The sequence below is a fragment of the Arachis ipaensis genome, chromosome B10 (assembly GCF_059453495.1).
Source record: "Arachis ipaensis isolate K30076 ecotype BB chromosome B10, ASM5945349v1, whole genome shotgun sequence".
Classification (NCBI taxonomy): domain Eukaryota; kingdom Viridiplantae; phylum Streptophyta; class Magnoliopsida; order Fabales; family Fabaceae; genus Arachis; species Arachis ipaensis.
Window position 1 is genome coordinate 138,335,306 of NC_142435.1, and position 21,160 is coordinate 138,356,465.

A 21,160-nucleotide genomic window follows, 5' to 3' on the forward strand; every position below is an offset into this window, starting at 1 on the left:
ATTATAAGTACTTTTATTTTGTTTTTATAAAAATAATTATTATTTTTAAATTTTAATACTTTATTAATTAATTTATATTTATTGTATTATTATATTATTATAAGTAAAAACTTACATATAGTTAATTTTCATGTGATGTTGATATTTAAAAAAAGTTAAATGATTTGACAAGTTTAACTAAATATCATCTAACGATTTTCAATTATTAACTTCATATGAAGATAACTGCATGTGAGTCTTTACCTATTATTATAATACAAGTATTTATTGAAAAAATAATATTCATAGATATCATATAATCATAAAAAGAAAAAATAAATTATGGTTAATAATTTTTTTATCTTTTAAATATATATATATATGTATTAATAAAATTTATTGTTAAATAAAATATAATTAATTTAAAAATGAGTGACTTTAAAATTAAAATTAATTGAATATAAGTAAAATAAAAAATTGTTATATGTATTTATTAAAAATAATATTAATATATTATATAATTATGAAAAGAAAAAATAAGTGAATTTATAATTATTGTTAAATAAAAATATAATTAATTTAAGAATGAGTGAGTTTATAACATAAATTAAAATAAATTAAATAAAAGTAAACTATTTGATGAAAGATATATATATATATATCATAATTTGCATACATACACATTTTGGATAATTTTGACTTTTAAACGGTTCGGTCAGACCAATCTTAATCTTATTGAGTTTGACCGGTTCTTACTGGTTCACTCTGAATTTGATCGGTTCATTTCGATTTCATACCTTGCACAGTCCAAAAGTCAAACCAGACCGGTACTAGGTTCGGTTCATCGGTTTTCCGATCAAACCGGCCAGTCCGGTCCGGTCCAGTTCTGCTAACTATGGCTAGGAGTACTATAAAAATTTATAATGTTCTAATGACTTAGTAAATACATGCATGTACTCAAATTTTAAATAAAATACTCTACATAGTCAATAATAATTTAAAAATTAAAGAAAATATATTTTTATCATGTATTTACCTAAGTCACTGGGACATTACAATTTTTATATAGTACTCCTAACATCTTTTAAGCCATTTTTTTAAAATTATTTTGTATGAAATAAAATATATTTTTTAATTGTTTTGTATGGAATAAGATATTTTTTTTAATTTCTAAATTATTATTGATTATGTAGAGTATTTTATTTAAAATTTGAGTACATGCATGTATTTATCTAAGTCATTAGAACATTACAAATTTTTATAGTACTCCTAACATCTTTTGAGCCATTTTTTTTAAATTGTTTTGCATAGAATAAAATATTTTTTTGTAGTATAATTTAAATAAATTTATTAAAAAATTTATTAAAAAATATTCACGAGTTATCAAAAATGGACAAAAGAGTATTGTATAGAATTCGAATTGATAGCTCATTAATATTTTAAAGAAGTCTCGTAATTAAATATTTTGTTAGTTTTTTAATGCATGAAATAAAATATATATTTTTTAACTTTTAAATTATTAATTTTTTTAATAAATTTTTTAATAAAAGAATGGGCAGAAGAGTACTACAAATTATATCACAAAATGTGTGTAGTTCAAATCAAGGTTATTCGAATTACCCCTAGAATTCATGTATGCATAATTTGAATTGGTCCAATTCAATTTATGTTGATCACTTGTCATTTGAATTACTTTTGGTTTGTGTAATTCGAATGAACCTCATTCAAACTATATGAAATTGTCCTTCCAATAAATTCGTTTTTGAGTTTGGTAGAATTATGTAATATATACCTCTATTTAATTTATATATGTGATTTACCTAAAATTTTACTTCTACCAAATATAGTACTGAATTCTAATTCCCAAATTTTAGTCCTCATTTTAGTCCAGTATCAAAAATAAACTCTGCTTAAAATCTCAGAGAGATTGAAATAAAGTAACGTCATATACTCATATATACAAAAGTTTATCGTTAAAAATTAGTTATTAATAATTTTTATACAGACACCATTAATTAGTTATTAGTATAGAAATAATATGAAATCGTCTTATAAAGAAGTGCCTTTCTAACCAGTAACTTACTCAGAATTCAATACCCACACACACCCAGCTTAGAGGCCCTGATTTTAAAGCGTGTGCGATCAAAACCACGTTGTTTTCGTGGCTTGATTATATCAAAGACATCTTCTGCTACCATGGCTTCAATCCCCCCTTTCTTCACCATAGAGTTCTTTATTGCTGTTTTCAGAAGCAATTTGTTAACGCGAGTAGCTTTCTTTAACGCATTTAATGCCTTTAATTTTAATCTTTTTTCTGCTTTTGCTCTCTTCTCACCCTGAGGGCCATAGTAGAATCTTGCTTCTTCGAAAGAAAGCTTTGGCGTGTATGAACAAAAATAATCTTTTATGGTTCTTGCTTTTGCTGCTACTGACTTGCATAACATTAGATCTTGAAAAGGAATCGTAGTTTGGTTTAGTGTTATTCGATCATCGCCTTCGTCGTCCACGTCGTCGTCGTCCATTGTTGTTGGTGCTAAGCCGTAGAATCTTGCTTCCTCAAACGAAACCGCAGCCACGAAGTATGAATACTCCATTGCTTCTTCCAGGAGAGTGGAAGCCATGTTTGAATGATCCTTCGTTGTTGCTGAGAAAGTGAAGGAATTGGGGGTTTGTGACATAAAGTGTGCTAGGGTTTTATTTTTTCCCTTATAAATTGAATTAATATCTGTTACTTGTACAATAAGTATCAAATCAGTTATGGAATACATATAGAATTTATTTGGGTGGGATTAAGTTGTTAAAAAAATATTATATTTTTTATCTTTTAGTATATTTGATAAATTTTTAATAATAAAAATAAAAAAGAATCTTTTTTTTATAAGTTATCATTTATATTTTATTTAAAAAGATTTTTTGTCTTAAAAAATATTTTAACAAAATAAATAAACAAAAAATATTTTAAATTATTGAACTTAAATATAATTGATAGATAATAAAATATTTTTACATGAGATATTCAAATATCAAATTTTATTTTATTGTTTTAAAATATCTTTAAAAAATTTATTAATTTTTTTTAAATTCATCCAAATAAATGCATAATAAAATATATAAAATATAAATTAAAAATAAATAAAATAACTACTATATATATATATATATATATATATATATATATATATATAATAATTGTTTTGATAACTAATTTTTTTTGTATTTTTAATATTTTTGTTGTACTATATTAAAAGATTAACTTTTTCTTATTAATATCAATTAATTGTTTTTGAAACTATTATTTGGATCTTGGTGAGATTATTCTAACTGGTTAGCATTTAAAAAGTATTATACAGACTATAAAATATAATTGCTTTTATATTCTTAGTTTACTAAACCCAAAATTTATTATTAGATAGATAATGTTATTAGATATTATATCTAACAAATACACTCATGCAATTTTTACTGTCTATAACTAATTCTGTTAAGGTCTCAAAAGTTGTATTTGTTTATAGGTACAAAATATTAAAATAGAAACATAAAAATACAAAATTATATTTACCAGATGAGATATATATAGAGATATTATATTCAAAAATATTAAATTAATATATTTTTATCTATTATAACAAAAAAAATACATAAATATTAATAAAAAATGTAACTTATTTTTATTTTTTATTATTTTTGTTAATTTTAATTTTTATAATTATATTATTTAAAATTTTGTTACTAATAATTTTTATATAGACACCATTAATTAATTATTAGTATAAAAATAATGTGAAATCAAGAGCTTATCTATTCCTATTTATTCAAACAAAACGACATCATTTTGACATCAAATTAATTAAAAACTTATTTGAAAGAATCTATTTGTCTTAAAAAAAATTATACAATATTTTTTGAAATTAAATTTTTAGTATTATAATATTTATTATATTAATATTTTTTAATAAATTATTGAATATATAGTATAATAAATATAAACTAATTAATAAACTATTTAAATTTAAAAATATTATTTATTATGGCAGTAAGTAAATAATTATCGGTGTAAAAAAATATATAAATAGTAAAAATTAAAATACAATTAATTAATAGATTAGTAATATAATTTTAAAAAATAATAATGTTAAAATATATTATTATTATTATTATTATTATTATTATTATTATTATTATTATTATTATTATTATTATTATTATTATTATTATTATTATTATTATTATCTACATAATAAAGTGAAAACACAAACATTATTTGATATACGTGGCATATATAATAATTATAATATTTTTACTAAATTTTTATATGCAGAAATTTTTTTTATCAATTATAAACTTAATTTATCATTTTTTTAACTGAATTAGTTATTGTATTTTATATCTTTGTTTTGAAATACACCAGCTGCCTCACATATATATATATATATATATATATATATATATATATATATATATATAAATGAATATTTATTAATAATATAAGAAATAATGTAGATTCATTGAAATTAAAAGAAATTAAAAATGTTAGGTGCTTTTCGTGTAAAATTGTAAATTAATTATAACTCTTATAATAAAATTATTTTAGCGTGTGTGACATAAATTGATTGGAAAGAATAAATTCTTTTGATTTACTCTAAGAACATCTAATAATGACTCTAAATAGTATAACTAATAATTATGGAATAATGACTTCTGATAAACTTTAAGTAGTTGTTAATATATATAACCATGTATAATGATTTAGACTAATATATATAAATTTATATATGTGAACATCATAGTATATATTGTTAAAGTTGATTAACTTTTTTAAAGCATGTGCTAGTCATTGACTTTCGATGTTACTCCTGATAGTTTTTTATCTTGTAATTTTAAAAACATAAATTTTTAGTGGCCAGTAATTTTTTATAACTTTAACTAATATTTAGTCAGTACAACTATTAAGTTATTTTTAATAAATAAATTTTATTAATTTATTTGTATAAATTTTAATAAATATAAATATAAATTACATTAATTTATATGTGCAAAATTTAGTAATATAAATACAAATTATATATTTTTTGCGTATAAATTTTTGTAAATATAGATATAAATTATTGTTGATAAAATACTGATCTAAAATAATAATATTTATTGATCATATAATATTTTTAATAAATTTAAATGTTTTTACATGAAAAATAATAATAAAAAATTAAAAATAGATAAAAATTAATGTGTTTTGACATTAAGAATGTACTTATTTAATGTCTAATTCTGTACCAATTATTATTATATAATTATTACAAACAAGTACAAAAAATTTTCAAATTTTAATTATAATTCTATAATGCTATCAAAATAATTATTAATTAGTTTATATTTTTAAATTTAAATAATTTATTAATTAATTTATATTTATTATACCATATATTTAATAATTTATTAATAAATATTATAACAATAAAAAATTAATTTAAAAATAAAATTGTATAAATTTTTTTAAGATAAATAGATATTTAACAAATAGAATCTTAACTAACTAACATTAAAATGATGTCATTTTATTAAATGAATATAAATGAATAAGTCTTTGATCAATTTGAATTTAGGGATAAATCAATTCATATTCGTGTTGCCATTTGACGTTAAACGTAATAAGTCAATTACTTTTGTTAATAGATGACAGTAAAAAAGTCATATTATCTCATTATCTCATAGAGATCACAAATAAAAACAGACATAAACCTTTTTTTTTTAATAAAAAAATGTGTAATCATTCTCAAAAAAGACCGGATTGGGTTGGTACTTTGCTCCACTAAAATTTTTAATTATAAATTTTTTTATGTTTTGTAACAATTCGTTGATAAAGAATAAGGGATGGTAATGGGTCTTTATGGGTGGGGGAGGCTGTCCATCTTTGTCATTTTTTTTGGCAAGAAAGACAAAAAGTTTTAAATATTTTTATTTAATGAATATAAAATAAATATATTAAAAATTTAATTTTTTTATATTGTTAATTAAAATTTTTTTATTCTGTAATTTTAACATATACTTTTAAGACATATAATAAATAAATTTTATTATTATTAAATTTTAAATTTTTTTAAAAAATTTAAAATAACGATAATATAATTTAATCAAATATATTAAATTAAATATAATTTAAATACAAATTTAATATAATAATATACATATAAAATTTTCAACATATAAATTAAAATAAAATAGATTAAAATTACTTACATAATTTATATATAATGATATTTAAATATATTTTTTTCGTAAAAATTTAAAAAATACCTCAATTTCTACCCCTATCTCTATTTATTCGTGAAAGCATATCTCCATCCCATAGAAATTTTACAAATCCCCACGAATATAGATTTTTATGCCTAATCAGTAATCAGGATAAATCCAATTTTAAAAAAATCACGAACAAATCAAACAAATAAGACCAAAATGAAGGGATGACTTTTCAAAGTTTGTGCATTAAATGGAAAACACGTGCTCCAACGATGGACCTAAAGACACAATCACACACACGCACTTGAAGCACTCTGCACGACACACACACTCATAATTTAGCGGTGAGCAACACACCCCGCTTTTAATTCTGTTGCATATAATTTACACACGTTTACTTTTTACTTTTTATTTCTTTTAAAAAGAAAGTCATAAATCTAAAAATATGATTTTTTTTAATTTATCAAATTTAATGTATCAATAATTAATTTTGATCATACAAATTTACAAAAAATAAAAAAAAATAGTAACTGTATCCTAAGATAAATATACCGATTGTAAAAAGATTATAATTGTAGACATTTTTAGATGTTTAGATGAGTTCTTTTAAATATTTTTAAAGTGATATAATTAAAAATACTTTAATATTTAGATATTTTAAAATTATTTTTTGTTTTTAATTATGTTAAAATATTTCTTAAATAAAAGATATTTTTACATTAATTTAAAAGAATATGCCGACTTACTTGATGACATCTGTCAATAAAAAAGAAATATTAAAATATTTTAAATTAATTAAAAAATTTAAAATACTAAATAAAAATTCGATACAAAAATGACTTTGACGGAAGAAATTAATACTTTAGCTCATCAACTTATTATTTCTATAAAATAAGATCAGTCAAACTTTTAAGTTTTAACCTTAAATCCATATCTTATCTGAGAATGATAATCATAATAATAATGGAATATTAATTAATATTAATGAGTTTAAAGAAGAGATTATTATGTAACGTCATCCTATCTGAATTCTGAACTAGTACTTTGTTGGAGTTTGGACTGACTCCCTAATCTTCTTCTACTTGTTCCATTATTATTACTGTGGACCCGAACACGCGCCTCCACGTGTCACCTTTCGTAACCGTCCGATTAAAATCCTCCATCACCATCACCATTCACAACCAAACCCACTTTGAACCCTTTCACACAGCTCAACAATATGATGAATTAGATGAAACTCGACACCATTACCCTACTTTGATTTGATTTTCCCCCAACTCCTTCTTTGAACCAGCTACTATTTCTTCTTCTTAATTAATAGGAAGATATAGAAGAATCTGGAAAAAGAAGAAGAAGAAGAAGAAGAAGAAGAAGAGGAAGATGGGGAGTTGCGGGTCTAGACCTAAGGTCTCAGAAGACCCCTTCACGAAGAAGAATCGCCATCATCGAAGGAGAAGAAGAAGAATCCTCCGAAGAAGAGTCTCTTCTAGCAAGATCGAAGCCAATAACGTATCTCACTGCAACTCAGCTCTTCAACTTTCTCATCGCACTTCCGGTACCCTTACTTCCCCCTTTTTTTCCCTCATGGAATTGTAGTTTTGTTATGAATAGATTATAAATTTACAGAACCCTATGATTGATTGATCTCTGGTGTGATGAATGCTGCTACTTGCTTTATTGCATGTTTAGTTTTTTTTTTCCCCTGAGCTGAAATTTCGTTTTTTTTTTTAAATGATTTATTTAATGCTGGTTTGACTGAATATTTGAATCTGAAATCGGAGTGAAACGGCTTGTTTTGTTTCTGTTTCTAGATGCTGCTTGGTTTGATTCTACTTCAGCCTTGGATTCTGAGTGCGACGAAGAATTTTACAGTGTCTACGATGGTAAGTGCCTTCTCTTGCTAATTTTGAGAATCAATTTGCTAATTTATGTTTAGCTTTTTCATTTTAGGTTTAGCAGCATGATTATTAACTGGTTTTCTAGCATTAGATACCTAGCAACAGTAGCAGAAAATTAAAGGTCACTTGTAATTTTTTGTGCATAAACAACCAAGATCAAGATCAGCCAAAAGATTTTAAGATTCTGCATTGGAATAAGGGTTGGTTGTAGAGCTGAGTTATATTTTGTTTCTGCAGGGGAAGCTATTTCGAGCCATGCTGATGAAATTGTAGAGGACAACAAAAAGCTTACCTCAGATCACTGCGGGATTCTGCCAAATACTTGCTTGCCTTGTCTTTCTTCTAATGCCATTGCCGTTGACAAAAGAAGGCCGTCAAGTCCAGAGACACCAACTTCGAGGAGAAAGTCGCTTTCTAAACTGTCGTTTAAATGGAGGGAAGGGTCTTCCGACACGATATTACGTGAGTGTTGTCTTGTGGTTTCCTAATTTTGTTTATTTTTCTATTTTATGTCAGTAGAAGAGTTAGAATGAGTGCGAAAATGGTGTTTCTTGTGAATGACTGAGCTTCTTTTATTTCCCCAGCTGTTAAGACAAGAAGTTAAAATAAATAAACATGAAAATTTAGTTTCCCAGTTTATTGGCTTTTAGTTTTCGGATGTTTACTACCCTTGTTTTTTGGTAGTTTTTCTTGTTTCTCACTCTGGTCTCATTTGTTTCAGTTTCACCCAAGGCACCTAAACTAAAGCCAATAGCAGGTTTGTCAATTCCATTTTGTGCAATAGAGAAACAAAGCCCTGGTTCTTGGTCATTAATTGAGCCAAGTTCATTCAAAGTCAGAGGGAAAAACTACTTTAGGTTGGTACAAAATACTTGTTTTTGTATACACACCGTTTTGGGGGGATTAATGCTTAACCTTTGGGTTATGATCACCCTCATGTAGAGGATATTATGACAAAAACAAAATTTTTCATTATTGATAGTGCTAGAATTCATTGTTGCTTGGACTTGGTTGGCAGGGACAAGAAGAAAGAATTTGCGCCAACCAATGCTGCTTTCTATCCCCTTGGAGCAGACCTCTTTCTGTCTCAGCGAAAAATTGAACATATTGCGCGCTTTATACAAATTCCTTCTATAAACATACCTGGGGATGTTCCTTCTATTCTTATTGTAAATATTCAGGTAGCTGCATATTTCCTAGTCCAGATTGAACTTCAACTGAGAATTTCTTATCTTGAATTATTGGGGTGCAAATTTTATGTTCGACATCTGAATATTAGTTTATTCACTTTCTGTATATGCACGGCAATTTTTCATACTCTTGTATGATTTCCCCTGAAATTGTGTGCTGTTCAAACTGCAGATTCCATTGTATCCTGCCACTATCTTCCAAAGTGAAAATGATGGTGAAGGAATGAATGTGGTTTTGTATTTCAAATTATCCGAGAAGTATTCTAAAGACCTCCCAGACCAATTCCGAGAACATATCACTGTAAGGACTTTTGCCACATCATTCTGCCTCATGTTATGGAGGATGTTGCCTCTGGAACGTAGTATCTTATGGTCTTTATATGCTCAATTAACAAGTTTTGTGCTTTTTCTTATTTCTTGGCAGAAATTGCTCAATGACGAAGTGGAGAGAGTTAAAGGCTTCCCCCTAGATACGATTGCACCCTTTAGGGAGAGATTAAAAATCTTAGGTAGAGTGGCAAATGTGGAGAGTCTTTCCTTAAGCGCAACTGAAAAAAAGCTCATGAATGCTTACAATGAAAAACCTGTTCTCTCACGCCCACAACATGATTTTTTTGTGGTAATTACACCTATTTTATTTACAGATTTAACGCTCAAGTAGACACTTCATTTGCCATTCAACAGAGATTATTGAAGTTTGTTTCTCTAAAATATTAGAGTTGTATTAATAAACTAATGTTAATCCTGCTGTAAGACAAACAAAAATGTGTTCCTCCATCTCAGTGTATGCTTGAAATATCTTGAAAATATTTTTCAAAGTCATTGTTTATGCTATTTCTTGCGCAGGGAGAAAACTATCTTGAGATAGATTTGGACGTGCACCGATTTAGCTACATTGCTAGAAAAGGGTTTGAAGGATTTATTGAAAGACTGAAGCATTGTAACCTGGATTTTGCTTTGACAATTCAGGTAAGTTCTAACCATTTTATCAGCAACAAAAAGATAATCCTTCAACAAACGTTTTTAAGTTTTTTTTTGTGCTTTTCAAATGAGTTTACTTTTAGTAAGATAATAATTTCCCGAACACGCTAACAAACTTAGAAAGTAATTTTAATGGTGCCGAAACAAGAACTAAGACTAACTATGGTCTTTATGCTACAGGGAAACAAGGCAGAAGACTTGCCAGAGCATATATTATGTGCAATAAGGCTGAATAAAATTGATTATAGCAAGTTCAACCATCTTGGCTCTTAAGGTCACAGGATCAACGGAGCTTTAACCATAATATATATTATTATGAAGAATTGCAAGCCGCTTACTCACAGGTGGTTTAAGAATGGGAAATTCTTTAGCTAACTCCAATGTATCGTTGAATTTATTGATTCATTGATATAAGGGTGTGTTTGTTGGTTAAGTTTTTGGAAGGGAATGAATTGAAGAAAAGGGTTTGAAGTGTAGCTATGAATTCATTCTATTCTTCAAACCCTTTCCTTTTCTTTGGTTCTCCTTGAAAACTATCTTGAAAACAAACACACTAAAGGTGTAGAATGTACAGTGATAAGAATTCATAAATTGGAAATAATCAAGGAGAAAATTGTCTTTTCCGAATATATAAGCAATCCCCAAACTCTTGTAAAATCATGAGTTGGGCTACCAACTACCATACAATACATATCGTTGGATATTTGCATATTGGTTATAATTGTGAAAGTGGGTGCAGAAATTGGTATATTATCAATTCAAGCAATTGCATATACTTTTCTCTTTTTCTTAGCTGCTATGAAATGATACATGACAGGAAAGGAAGTGATGGATATCAGTATATGACGAATTTCCTCTTGACATTAAAGATAGTATTCGTTATGAAAGCTCAAGGATCCGTGACATTTAATTTCAAGTCGCACATGTAGCTTTTTTTTTTTTTAAACGGTATTTTGTGACATTTAATTTTAAGTCGCACATGTAGTTTTTTTTTTTTTTTTAAACGATATTTTATCGAAATTTTATTTAAGAGTTTGTCGTTGGAATGAAATGTTACACGCAGGGAGCGAAATTTAAACTCCTGACATATTTGTATGACATATTTGTATGGTATTTAAAATTGTTCGATTACATACAACGACAAAGCCTTAAAATTGTCCGATTACATTTAAACTCCTGACATATTTGTATGACATATTTGTATGGTATTTAAAATTGTTCGATTACATACAACAACAAAGCCTTAAAGTTGTTCGATTACATGAGGGAAAAAAAAAGGAAGAAACTATACGACAAAGCCTTAAAATTGTTCGATTACATGAGGGAAAAAAAAGGAAGAAACTATACGAGCGAAAGTTAATACAAGACTAGTTTAATCAAGATTTATATATTTAAAATTAATTTCTTTTTTGTTATTTATTTGGCTGTATTTTAGTGTTCGAGATTTTTTAATTGTACAGTAGCTATCTTTTCTAACTCATGGTACACCCGTTATTCTGATTCTGTTCCAAACTAACTAGTTTCTTCTTCACAAATATAGCCAATAACCTTAATTTATTTGGTTGAAATTGAAAGGAGCAATCCAAATATTAACATATTTACATAAATTGAAGCAGCTAATTCCCATCAAAACAAATATAAACTAAAAGAAAAAACTAACAGTAATCACTCACGAATTGGTGGAGAACTCATACATCGTCCAAAGATGATAGAGAAAAAACTTCTATGCACCTTGCCTCCGGCTCCAGATTTTGCTGACGAAGTTGAAGTTGAACTCATAGAATTTGAATTAAGAGGATGTGAATGTGGAGCAACCTCGTATCTGCTCTCACCGACGTTAGATGATGCAGCAACCCCATTCACTTTCGGATCCACGAACACTTGATCCGTCCATATTCGACCGGAAGATCCTTGTCTTCTAAATGAACAAGATGATCTTGTCAAATTATTCATGATTTCATTACAGTTCCTTGAGTTGTAATATATTTTTCTTATTCTTTCTCTCTTGTCCCTTTTCTTTCTAAGTATGTTTTAACTTTTAACACCTTTTACTTTAAATAATTATTATTGTTTTGTGATGAGAAAATGTTTATGACTCAATTAGCATGTAGCTTCATAATTAGTAAATAGCCTTCTGTTTTTCCGTCGTCTTATCCATTGAATTTTGACAGATTCATTTTATGGTATTCCATAGTTGGAATCTAACAAATGTCCTTTTATCTATACTTGTAATATGATGCTAATATTAACATAACCAATCAATTAATTTTAAAAATTCCTGCAAAATTTTCAGAAATCAAAATTTATTTCCCACTCATATTGCATGATTAGAAGTTTTAAGTTTCATGCAAAATTTGTTCTCCATACATGTAAAATTTACTTATTATTCATTCAATTTCTGATTTTCGTAACATATTTTTTCTTTTGGGTAATGCAATCGCATATATATTGTTATAAAATTAATTCATGAAAAAAATACGTCATGCAAAAAGTATTTCGTTCCCACATTACAGATTGAGATTTTCAAATTTTCTTTTTAAGTCCTCCCGTACAAATTTTATTTTATAATTTGTTAAGAAAATAAATAGACGAAAAACTAGATGAATTACTTATTTTAATATTTTTAATAGGTTTTTATATTTTATGAATTTATTTTCATCCATGCAAATAAATGTCACCACATGTATAATGGTCGTTCAAAAAACAGATGTAATTAACTAACTGAATGACTGAATACAATGTATCAAAATTAAAGTTATATTGTATTGAAAACGGAAAAATTTTAGCTAGTAAACAAATGATTTATTTGGTTCTTTTGATAGATTTCATTTAGTTACGTTTATAACAAGTTGATGGATGAAATTTTGGTACGTTTACATTAGAAACTTGGAAATTTTTGGTTTAGAGGGAGAAAAAAAGTAGTTGGAGTTAGATAATTAAGATAATTCTCCGAACCATAATATATAATTTAGAAGAAGATAAGTAATTTCATTTTAAATCAAATCGAATCTCTCTTCCATCTTGATATGATCCAACTTGAAGTTAGGGTCACAACCCATTCAATAGAAGTGAGAATAAGAATTGACTCAAAACTTAATATATTATGCAAAATGAATACCTCAAACCAATTTTTTTAGTTCAGAACTATGAAGGTAGAGACTAGAGAGGATTAACACCATAATAAAAAGATCATATATACTAATAACCACACAGATTGTCAAACTTTTCAATTAAGACAAAGAAAGAAATCTAATGTGAATGTCTTTTTGATTATCCAACTAATTGATTATTAAGAAGAAAATAATAATAATAAATGGCATGCAATTATGAGTCAATAATCAAAAGCATCATCCAAAAGTTCAGGGAATGCTGCCCTTATTTCACTGTCCCTGTCCAAAATACCATCCACAAATGAATCCCCTGAATTTGAACGGCCTTCACACATGCTTGCGCCGCAAGCAACAGCGCCGAATGCCTCACTGGATGACATAACCCTCTGTGGATCACACTGCTGCATCTCTGACCACATGATTGAGTCACCATGAAGAAAGTCACTCCAATCAAACGACGAGGAACAAGGAGTTATTTGAGAATTGTGACAGTTATATGACTGCTGAGGGGAGCTCAATTGAGTGAGATTGGAGGATGATGAGGAAGAACTCGACGAAGCAGCTTCGCTGAAGACTACATTTGGTTGGACACATTCTGAGGCCAAGACTTGGTATTGCACCTGATTTTCCCAAAATTGAGCTTGTTCCTCTTGTGTCTGCTCCACCATTGGGTTGGATGGTTCTGTTCTGGTTGGTAACATATTGTTCATCAAATCCTTGTTGGCGGCTAAACCAATTTGGTTTCCTGTGCTTGGGAGGCCATTGATGCTTCCCAAGTCAGAAAGGACTTGTGACACCGGCTTATGAGTTACCGGATCGATTCCCATGTTCATAAGCTTTTTCCTCAGCTTTGTGTTCCAGTAATTCTTGACATCATTGTCTGTTCTCCCGGGAAGCCGTTTCGCAATTAATGACCATCTGCATTGAATTAAAGAAAAGGGCAACAATGTTTTTTGATGAGATTATACAAATAAAATGAAAATATCTTTTAAGGAGAGCATGTTAATGATGTGTGCCAACTTAATGGTTAGTTCATTTCACTCTATACATAAATCAAGAAAATACAGTTCATAATTTCCTCATGTCATAAATTATAAACCATTAACTGCATTTGCATAATGTTTTGTCATGCTAATTTTGCTTAGACTAATTGTTATATCAGAAAAACAGAACTTAGTTGCATCCCACTTTGGAAAATAAATCCAATTTCCAAAAGGAAGCAAAAATGTAAATGAAACATAAATGTAGTGTAAATAAATACTAATATGATAAGATTCATACACAAAATACTAACCTTATATAGATTTAATTTGTTTATTTTTCACATTTGGCTTAATTTATTAGATTGAGGCTATGCAAAATTCTCTCCAAATGTGAGTGAAAAAAAATACAAATACCTGCTTCCTATAGCTGCATGAAGGTTAATAATGAGCTCTTCTTCTTGGGGAGTGAAATTGTCATGCTTGAGATCCGGTCTGAGGTAGTTAGTCCATCTTAGCCGGCAGCTCTTTCCGCATCGGTTCAGTCCTAAAAACACATTCAAACACACAAAAAAAAACAAAAGGGTAATCTCAAACCATTTGAAATTATGCACCATGATTCCAATTTCAACTATCTTCATAAAGAAAGTTATGAACAAATTAGAACCTGCTTTCTTGGGAACCAAGGTCCAGTTTCCAATTCCATGGTTGGAGACATAAGCAAGTATCTTAGCATCTTCCTCAGGAGTCCAAAGACCCCTCTTCACATTGGTTTTGTCACAGCAAGGAGGTCTTCCCATTCTTGAAAAACAGAGAGAGAGAGAGAGATTGAAAAGATTGAAGGAATTATGTAATGAGTGATGCAATGTGCATTGAAGGAGTTTATAACTTTAAAGTGGTGAATGAGAGAAGAGAGGTATGAGGAGGCAAGAAAAGCATGCAATTTTTGGCTCCTAATAACAACAAATGCATGATTATATTTCCATCTTTATGTAAATCTCAAATGAAATTAAAAAACCAAAACCATTTGTATGACATCAGAAACATATAATGCAAGTGCTTCCAATTCCTATTTCAGGTGCAATTTGAATGACCAATTTGGTTAAAACTGAATCGGTTAATTTGATTCTGATACCATAGAATATACATGCAACTCAAAATTGTTTCATCTTATGCTACTTTATAGTGTCCATATTACAGTACACAGTACATGCACCTCTGCACAGAACAAAATAATGATGAAAAAGGTCAAATGCATTATCAAAAGTCATAGTAGATAGAGCACCAGTAAGCATTCTATCAACAAGTTATTAAAATTGGTTCCCAGAATCATACTTTTTTGTTTCTTTCTTGCATTCCTTTTTTTTCCCAATTAAAAGGGAAAAACATTTATGAGGAAGGAAAGAGTTTAATGCCAAAGAAATGTAGCTGAAAGGAATGATTTTTTTAGTTCATAATAACAAGTTTTAGATTGGTCCAGTTGCACCAATCCCCTTTCATGGATAGTATTGTCAGATTTACACACTGTTTTAACTTTTAAGTATTGGTCAACATTACTTCTGTTGTATATAAGAGAAAAATAAGGATGCACATTTATTTTCCAAAAGATGAACATATAATTTCAATAGACTTATGGGGACAAAGATGCTTTTGAATTTGAATATCAAATAATTAATTCAGTATCCTTTAAAAATGGTATAATATTTAGTCTTTTATTACAAAAAAATAAAATAAAACAAACACATTTAAATAGATTTGGTATCTTTTTAAAATTAAATACACATCTAAAATACAAACTAAATAAAACTAAAATTTAAAATTTAAAATTTCTGTTTCAGTTTTATTATTTTTAATTATTAACAAATTATCATTTAAATACACTTCCAAAAATATAAATTCAGTGAAATTGAAGATTTTCATTTGTCTTTGTGACTATTCGTCCGCGCCGCCGTCCTCCTCGGTACCGCCGCGTCATTCCCAGCGCTATTCGTCCTCTTCGCCGTTCCTCTGCAACGCCGTCATCCGCCTCGCTTGTTCTTGGCATTGCCTTCCTCCTCGCCGCTCAGTCCGCAGCCTCGCTTCATCCTACTCCTTGTCGCGTTAGTCCTCATCAGCGTCGCTAATCCTTCTGCGTCGGAAGTGGACTTAGGTATTTTGGATGTGTTTAAGAGAAAGCGATTCATAGTTAACCGTATGTATCAGTTTAGTTATTCAATCACATTGATTTTGCATGCTATGTACAACATCCTAATTTGTGTTGGAGAATGGTTTAGGTAGAAGAACAACTTAAAGAATTACAATCCTCAAATTGTCAACACTGTTATATCTAAAATTATAGCCACTGCAAGGGTTTAAATTTTTTATTTATGATTTTGAATGTTTTAGAAATATTTTGTATATCACTTCATAATTTTAGATGTGTTACAATTATTTTTTAATGTTTAAATTTAAATTTTAGATTTATGATTTTAGATGTGTTTCAAAAATATTTTCTGTATAAGTTAATAATTTTAGATGTGTTATAATTGAAAAAGAAATTACGGTTATAATAGAAAAAGAAATTATGGTCACTTTAAGAAAGATGTGAAGAACGAAATAGAAGAAAGAAGAAAATCGTGTTACAGAGAGAGAGAAGGAATGTAAAAGAAAGAAACAAATCAAACAATAACTAACTATAAAGTGGGTAGAAAATTAGAAAAATTTTAGTTTTTGAAATTTAAATTAATCTTAATTATAAATGTATATCTAAAAAATGGGAATATGATTTGTTGAGTTAAGAAATTAATTAATAAAATTGATGATGACAAACATTTGATTAGTGGGCTAATCACCCAATTAGTTTTGATTATTTTTGATAAAGTGATGCAGGCCAAAAACAAGTGTTGCAGCAGCCCAACATCAAACAAAAAATATCTGCTAATGGGCTGAATGGTAAGTAAAAATAAAAACAAGCCCAAGTCATTCATCTCAAGCTAAATTCTTCAAAGAAGCAAAGGCAAGGCACCAACGGGCTGAACTTGAGTAGAACCCGATCCAAGCCCGAATTGAATCTCAATTCCCTCTCACTTGCTTTCACCAAATCAACGTTCCTTTCTTCTCTGTCTCAGTCAAATCAGAAAATCAGCAAAGTGAGAAAGAGAGAAAGAGCTTCTTCTCTAAGCTAGTCACCAAAGAAGCAAGAGAGAGAAGGATTAAGCTTGAAACACAGAAGTCTAATCAGAAAATCCAAACCAAATCAAGCTTAGGTTAAAGGTAACATGCATCAGATCTTCTTCTCCTTTTTCCAACTCTCTGCTCTGTCCGAAATGGGATACAAAGAAAAGTTATTTTCTGTTCTTCTCTGCTGTATATCCACGGTCTTAAACGTAGCTTGGAGACCAAGTTGGTTTTCAAGGACTCAGATCAAGTTGACCATTGGAAGACTTTTGTGTGGTTGCTGCTTTATGGCTTTCGATCAAGATAAAGAAGTCAGAAGTAAAGTTTCTACTCTAAGGTTTAATAGAAAAAGTGAATCTGAAGGTTGGTGAAGCTCAAGGCTCAAGGTGTTGACCTTGGAAGAAAAACCCAGCAACATGCAAGGAGATAAAAGAGGTTTGCTGTTCATTCAGAAACCAAGGAGAGAAAACCAGAGTTTGAGAGTTGTGTTCTGAAAAGAAGTTCCTCTACTTGGATAATGCTTTCTTTCAAAGAAGCATTCGGCCAATACTGAAGAACTCAAGCTGAGGTTTGCAAATCTGGTTTTGCACATAGCAAAGAGGCTGTTGATGAAGTTAATTTCCTTCATGTTTTACTGATTGTAATGTACTTTTCAATGTTTATCTTTCTGTCATTTCTTGTGAGAAAAGGCATTGTGAGAAAGTTTAAGAAAAAGCCATGAGTGGAAAAAGGCCGAGAGAAACACTTGAGAGAAAAGCCTAGAGTTATTTTCTGATTTCTTTAGGTTGGTTAAGTGTCTTGTATCTTGTACCTGTAAGGTATCCCTTTCTTAGTTGGGTTAGCACTAAGAGTGAATAGTTAGGTATTAGCATAGCCAATGTCAAGTTAGGTTAGAACTTGAGTGTGAAAGGATTGGGTCAATCCTGTGAAATTGGTGTATGTAATATTGTTAACTATAGTAAAAATTCTTCCACTGTTGTGGAGGAGACTGGATGTAGGTTGCATAGCAGAAGGCAACAGAACCAGGATACATGCTGGTGTTAGCTTTTCTCTTCTCTGTTGTGTTTTGTTTTCTGATATTCATGAGACAAAAATAAATTGTCTCATAAATTTTCGCTGCTGAGTACAAGCAGAATCAGAATTAAAAGTTTGTTTAAAAAGAATAAAAACAGCAACCAAAAGGCAGGCATAGATTCAACCCCCCTTCTCTAAACCTACCACAACCTTCATGGTTTTAATTAAAAAATAATTAAATAATATTAAAGGCTGACTAAAGGTTGAATTTTGTTGTACAAATAACATTTTCCAATATCAAATGGGTTGAAAGAAGTTGTTCAAAATGTTGTGCACACCTTGAAGTTGTTCTGCAAAGTTTCAGGTATGAAGGTTAACATTGAAAAATCTAAAGTTATTTGTTCTAGAAATATCTCTAATAGAAGGAAGAAAATGTTGTCTGGTGTTTCTCATATTCCTTTTACTAGTGACCTAGGCAAATACTTGGGGGTGAATGTTAATCATCCTCGAGCTGCTAAGTCTATTTTTTCGGACTCTTTAGAGAAGATTAAGAATAGGCGCAGTTGGAAAGGTCGGCTCCTTAACAGAGCAGTCCGGCTTTGCTTAATTAAATCTGTTGCTTCTTCTCTTCCTATTTATCAGATGCTAGTGACTCTTTTTCCTACTTCGGTTTGTCAAAAGATTGATTCTGTGCTTAGACAATTCTTGTGGAAAGGAAAGGTGGGGGACCGTTGCTTAAATTATGTCAAGTGGAACAAAGTTGTCACTCCAATAAAATATGGAGGCTTGGAAATTAGAGATACCCAATGTGTAAATTTTGCTTTATTAAAAAAGCTTGTTTGGCAATTATTGCATAATAAAGATAAGCTTTGGGTAAGAATTATGTTGGCAAAATATTTATCTGGGAGTTCTTGTTTTTCACCCAATTTTTCTAATAATGTTTCAAGCACTTGGCGAGCTATTTATAAGATAATAGAAAAGCTTCGTGATGGTTTTGATTGGTGTACAGGCAGGATGTCTCAATCCTTTTGGTATCATGCTTGGCAACCATGTGGAACGCTAGCTCCTTTAGTTCCTTTTGTGCACATCTCTGATTCTCACTTGAAGTTAGAAGATGTCTGGCACCATGGACATTGGTGGTGGAATATTCTTTGCACAATGATTCTAGAAGAAGTTAAACTTGATTTGATGCTCTTTGATCCTATCAAGCAGGCAGGAGATAAAACAGGTTGGTTTTGGACAAACTCAAATACTCTCACCTACTCGACTAAAAGCGGGTATGAATGGCTATTGAAAAAGAAATTTGGCTGGAATGAGAATGAAAATTGGCTTTGGCTTTGGCTTTGGCGCTTGAGAATACCGGAGAAGATAAAGTGTCTGCTCTGATTTTGTCTCAACAACAGAGTTTCCACAGCTAGTTACCGGTTTCAAAGAGGTCTTGCTACTTCTGATTTTTGTCAGAGATGTTATCTTGCTATAGAGGATATTAACCACTGCTTTAGGACTTGGCAAAAAGCTCGTCAGATTTGGATTAACTTAAATTTGGGAATGACCGCTGAGGACTCTAGTTTGGATTTTGTGTCTTGGATTCATTCTAACCTCTACAGAAATGAGTTTCTCTTTGCAGCGGCCTTTTGGTGGATTTGGAGGGATAGGAACAATGACATCTTCCATCAAGATGATCCATGGAGTAAGGAGAAAATTGTTCACTTAGTTAAACATGCTGCTCGAGATTTCTCTAAGGTTGTTACCAACCAAAAACATATTATTCCTTCCTCTTTGCAATATAATTGGGAACCACCTCCAATGAATGTCTATAAAGTGAACTGCGATGCAAGCATTTTTTAAAATGAGCAATTAGCTGGTTTTGGATGTATTATTAGAGACAGCATGGGAATTTGGATGAAAGGTTGTTCTGCCAGTATACCTCTTTCTAGTGTTCTCTGTTGTGAGTTTCATGCTATTTGGAGAGGGCTTGTTATGACTTGGGATTGCGAGTGCAAAGAGATCGTATGTGAAACTGATAATCTTGATGTGTTTCTTCTTGTTTCGCGAGGCACAACTAGCATGATTAGGAATGACTCTGATCTGCTTGACAAAATCAAAGAGATGCTTCAGCGTAATTAGACAGCTATTTTAGTGCTCATCCAGCGCACAGCAAACAGAACGGCTGATTTAATGGCTAAGACTGCTGTTTTAAACAAGCAGGTGTACCTAAAGTGGTTACTACCCCTAATAATTTAGACATTATTATTAGAGAGAAGTGCTACTCTTTCTCTTAGGTCCTTTTTCTTTGTTATATTCAGTCACCAAAAACTGGGTTGAAAGAAATACTTTTTAAATTTGTTAAAATAAAAATACTTCAAAAATATTTTAAAATAGAATAAAAATATCCAAACCTAATATATATTCTCAAAAGAATTTTCGGTATCGAATTTGGATACAACTTTTTGCAAGCAATTATTAGATAAAAAAATAAAACATTTTTATTTTTAAAATTTGATACTTTCACATAAAATAATTTTTTTTTTATCAATGGCCAAAAATATATTTTAAAAATAAAAAAATAATTTAGAGATTGAATTTTAGTCTAATTTTATAATTGCACAAATAATTAT

At 29.2% G+C, this 21,160-nt stretch overlaps 2 protein-coding genes across 2 annotated transcripts; one reads left to right on the plus strand and one right to left on the minus strand.

Annotated features, from left to right (window-relative positions):
- The first annotated feature begins 7,251 nt into the window (after window positions 1-7,251).
- LOC107622609 (uncharacterized) lies at window positions 7,252-11,039 on the plus strand. Its single transcript, XM_016324572.3, has 9 exons — window positions 7,252-7,768; window positions 8,025-8,096; window positions 8,349-8,573; window positions 8,833-8,968; window positions 9,130-9,292; window positions 9,474-9,602; window positions 9,726-9,920; window positions 10,148-10,270; window positions 10,463-11,039. The coding sequence occupies exons 1-9, from the start codon at window positions 7,594-7,596 to the stop codon at window positions 10,553-10,555; spliced, it is 1,311 nt and encodes a 436-aa protein (XP_016180058.1). The 5' UTR covers window positions 7,252-7,593; the 3' UTR covers window positions 10,556-11,039.
- A 2,574-nt stretch (window positions 11,040-13,613) lies between these two features.
- On the minus strand, window positions 13,614-15,347 carry TDF1 (Duplicated homeodomain-like superfamily protein). Its single transcript, XM_021113495.2, has 3 exons — window positions 15,040-15,347; window positions 14,790-14,919; window positions 13,614-14,310 (listed from the first exon to the last, which is right to left on the minus strand). The coding sequence occupies exons 1-3, from the start codon at window positions 15,170-15,172 to the stop codon at window positions 13,614-13,616; spliced, it is 960 nt and encodes a 319-aa protein (XP_020969154.1). The 5' UTR covers window positions 15,173-15,347.
- Between the last annotated feature and the right edge of the window lie 5,813 nt (window positions 15,348-21,160).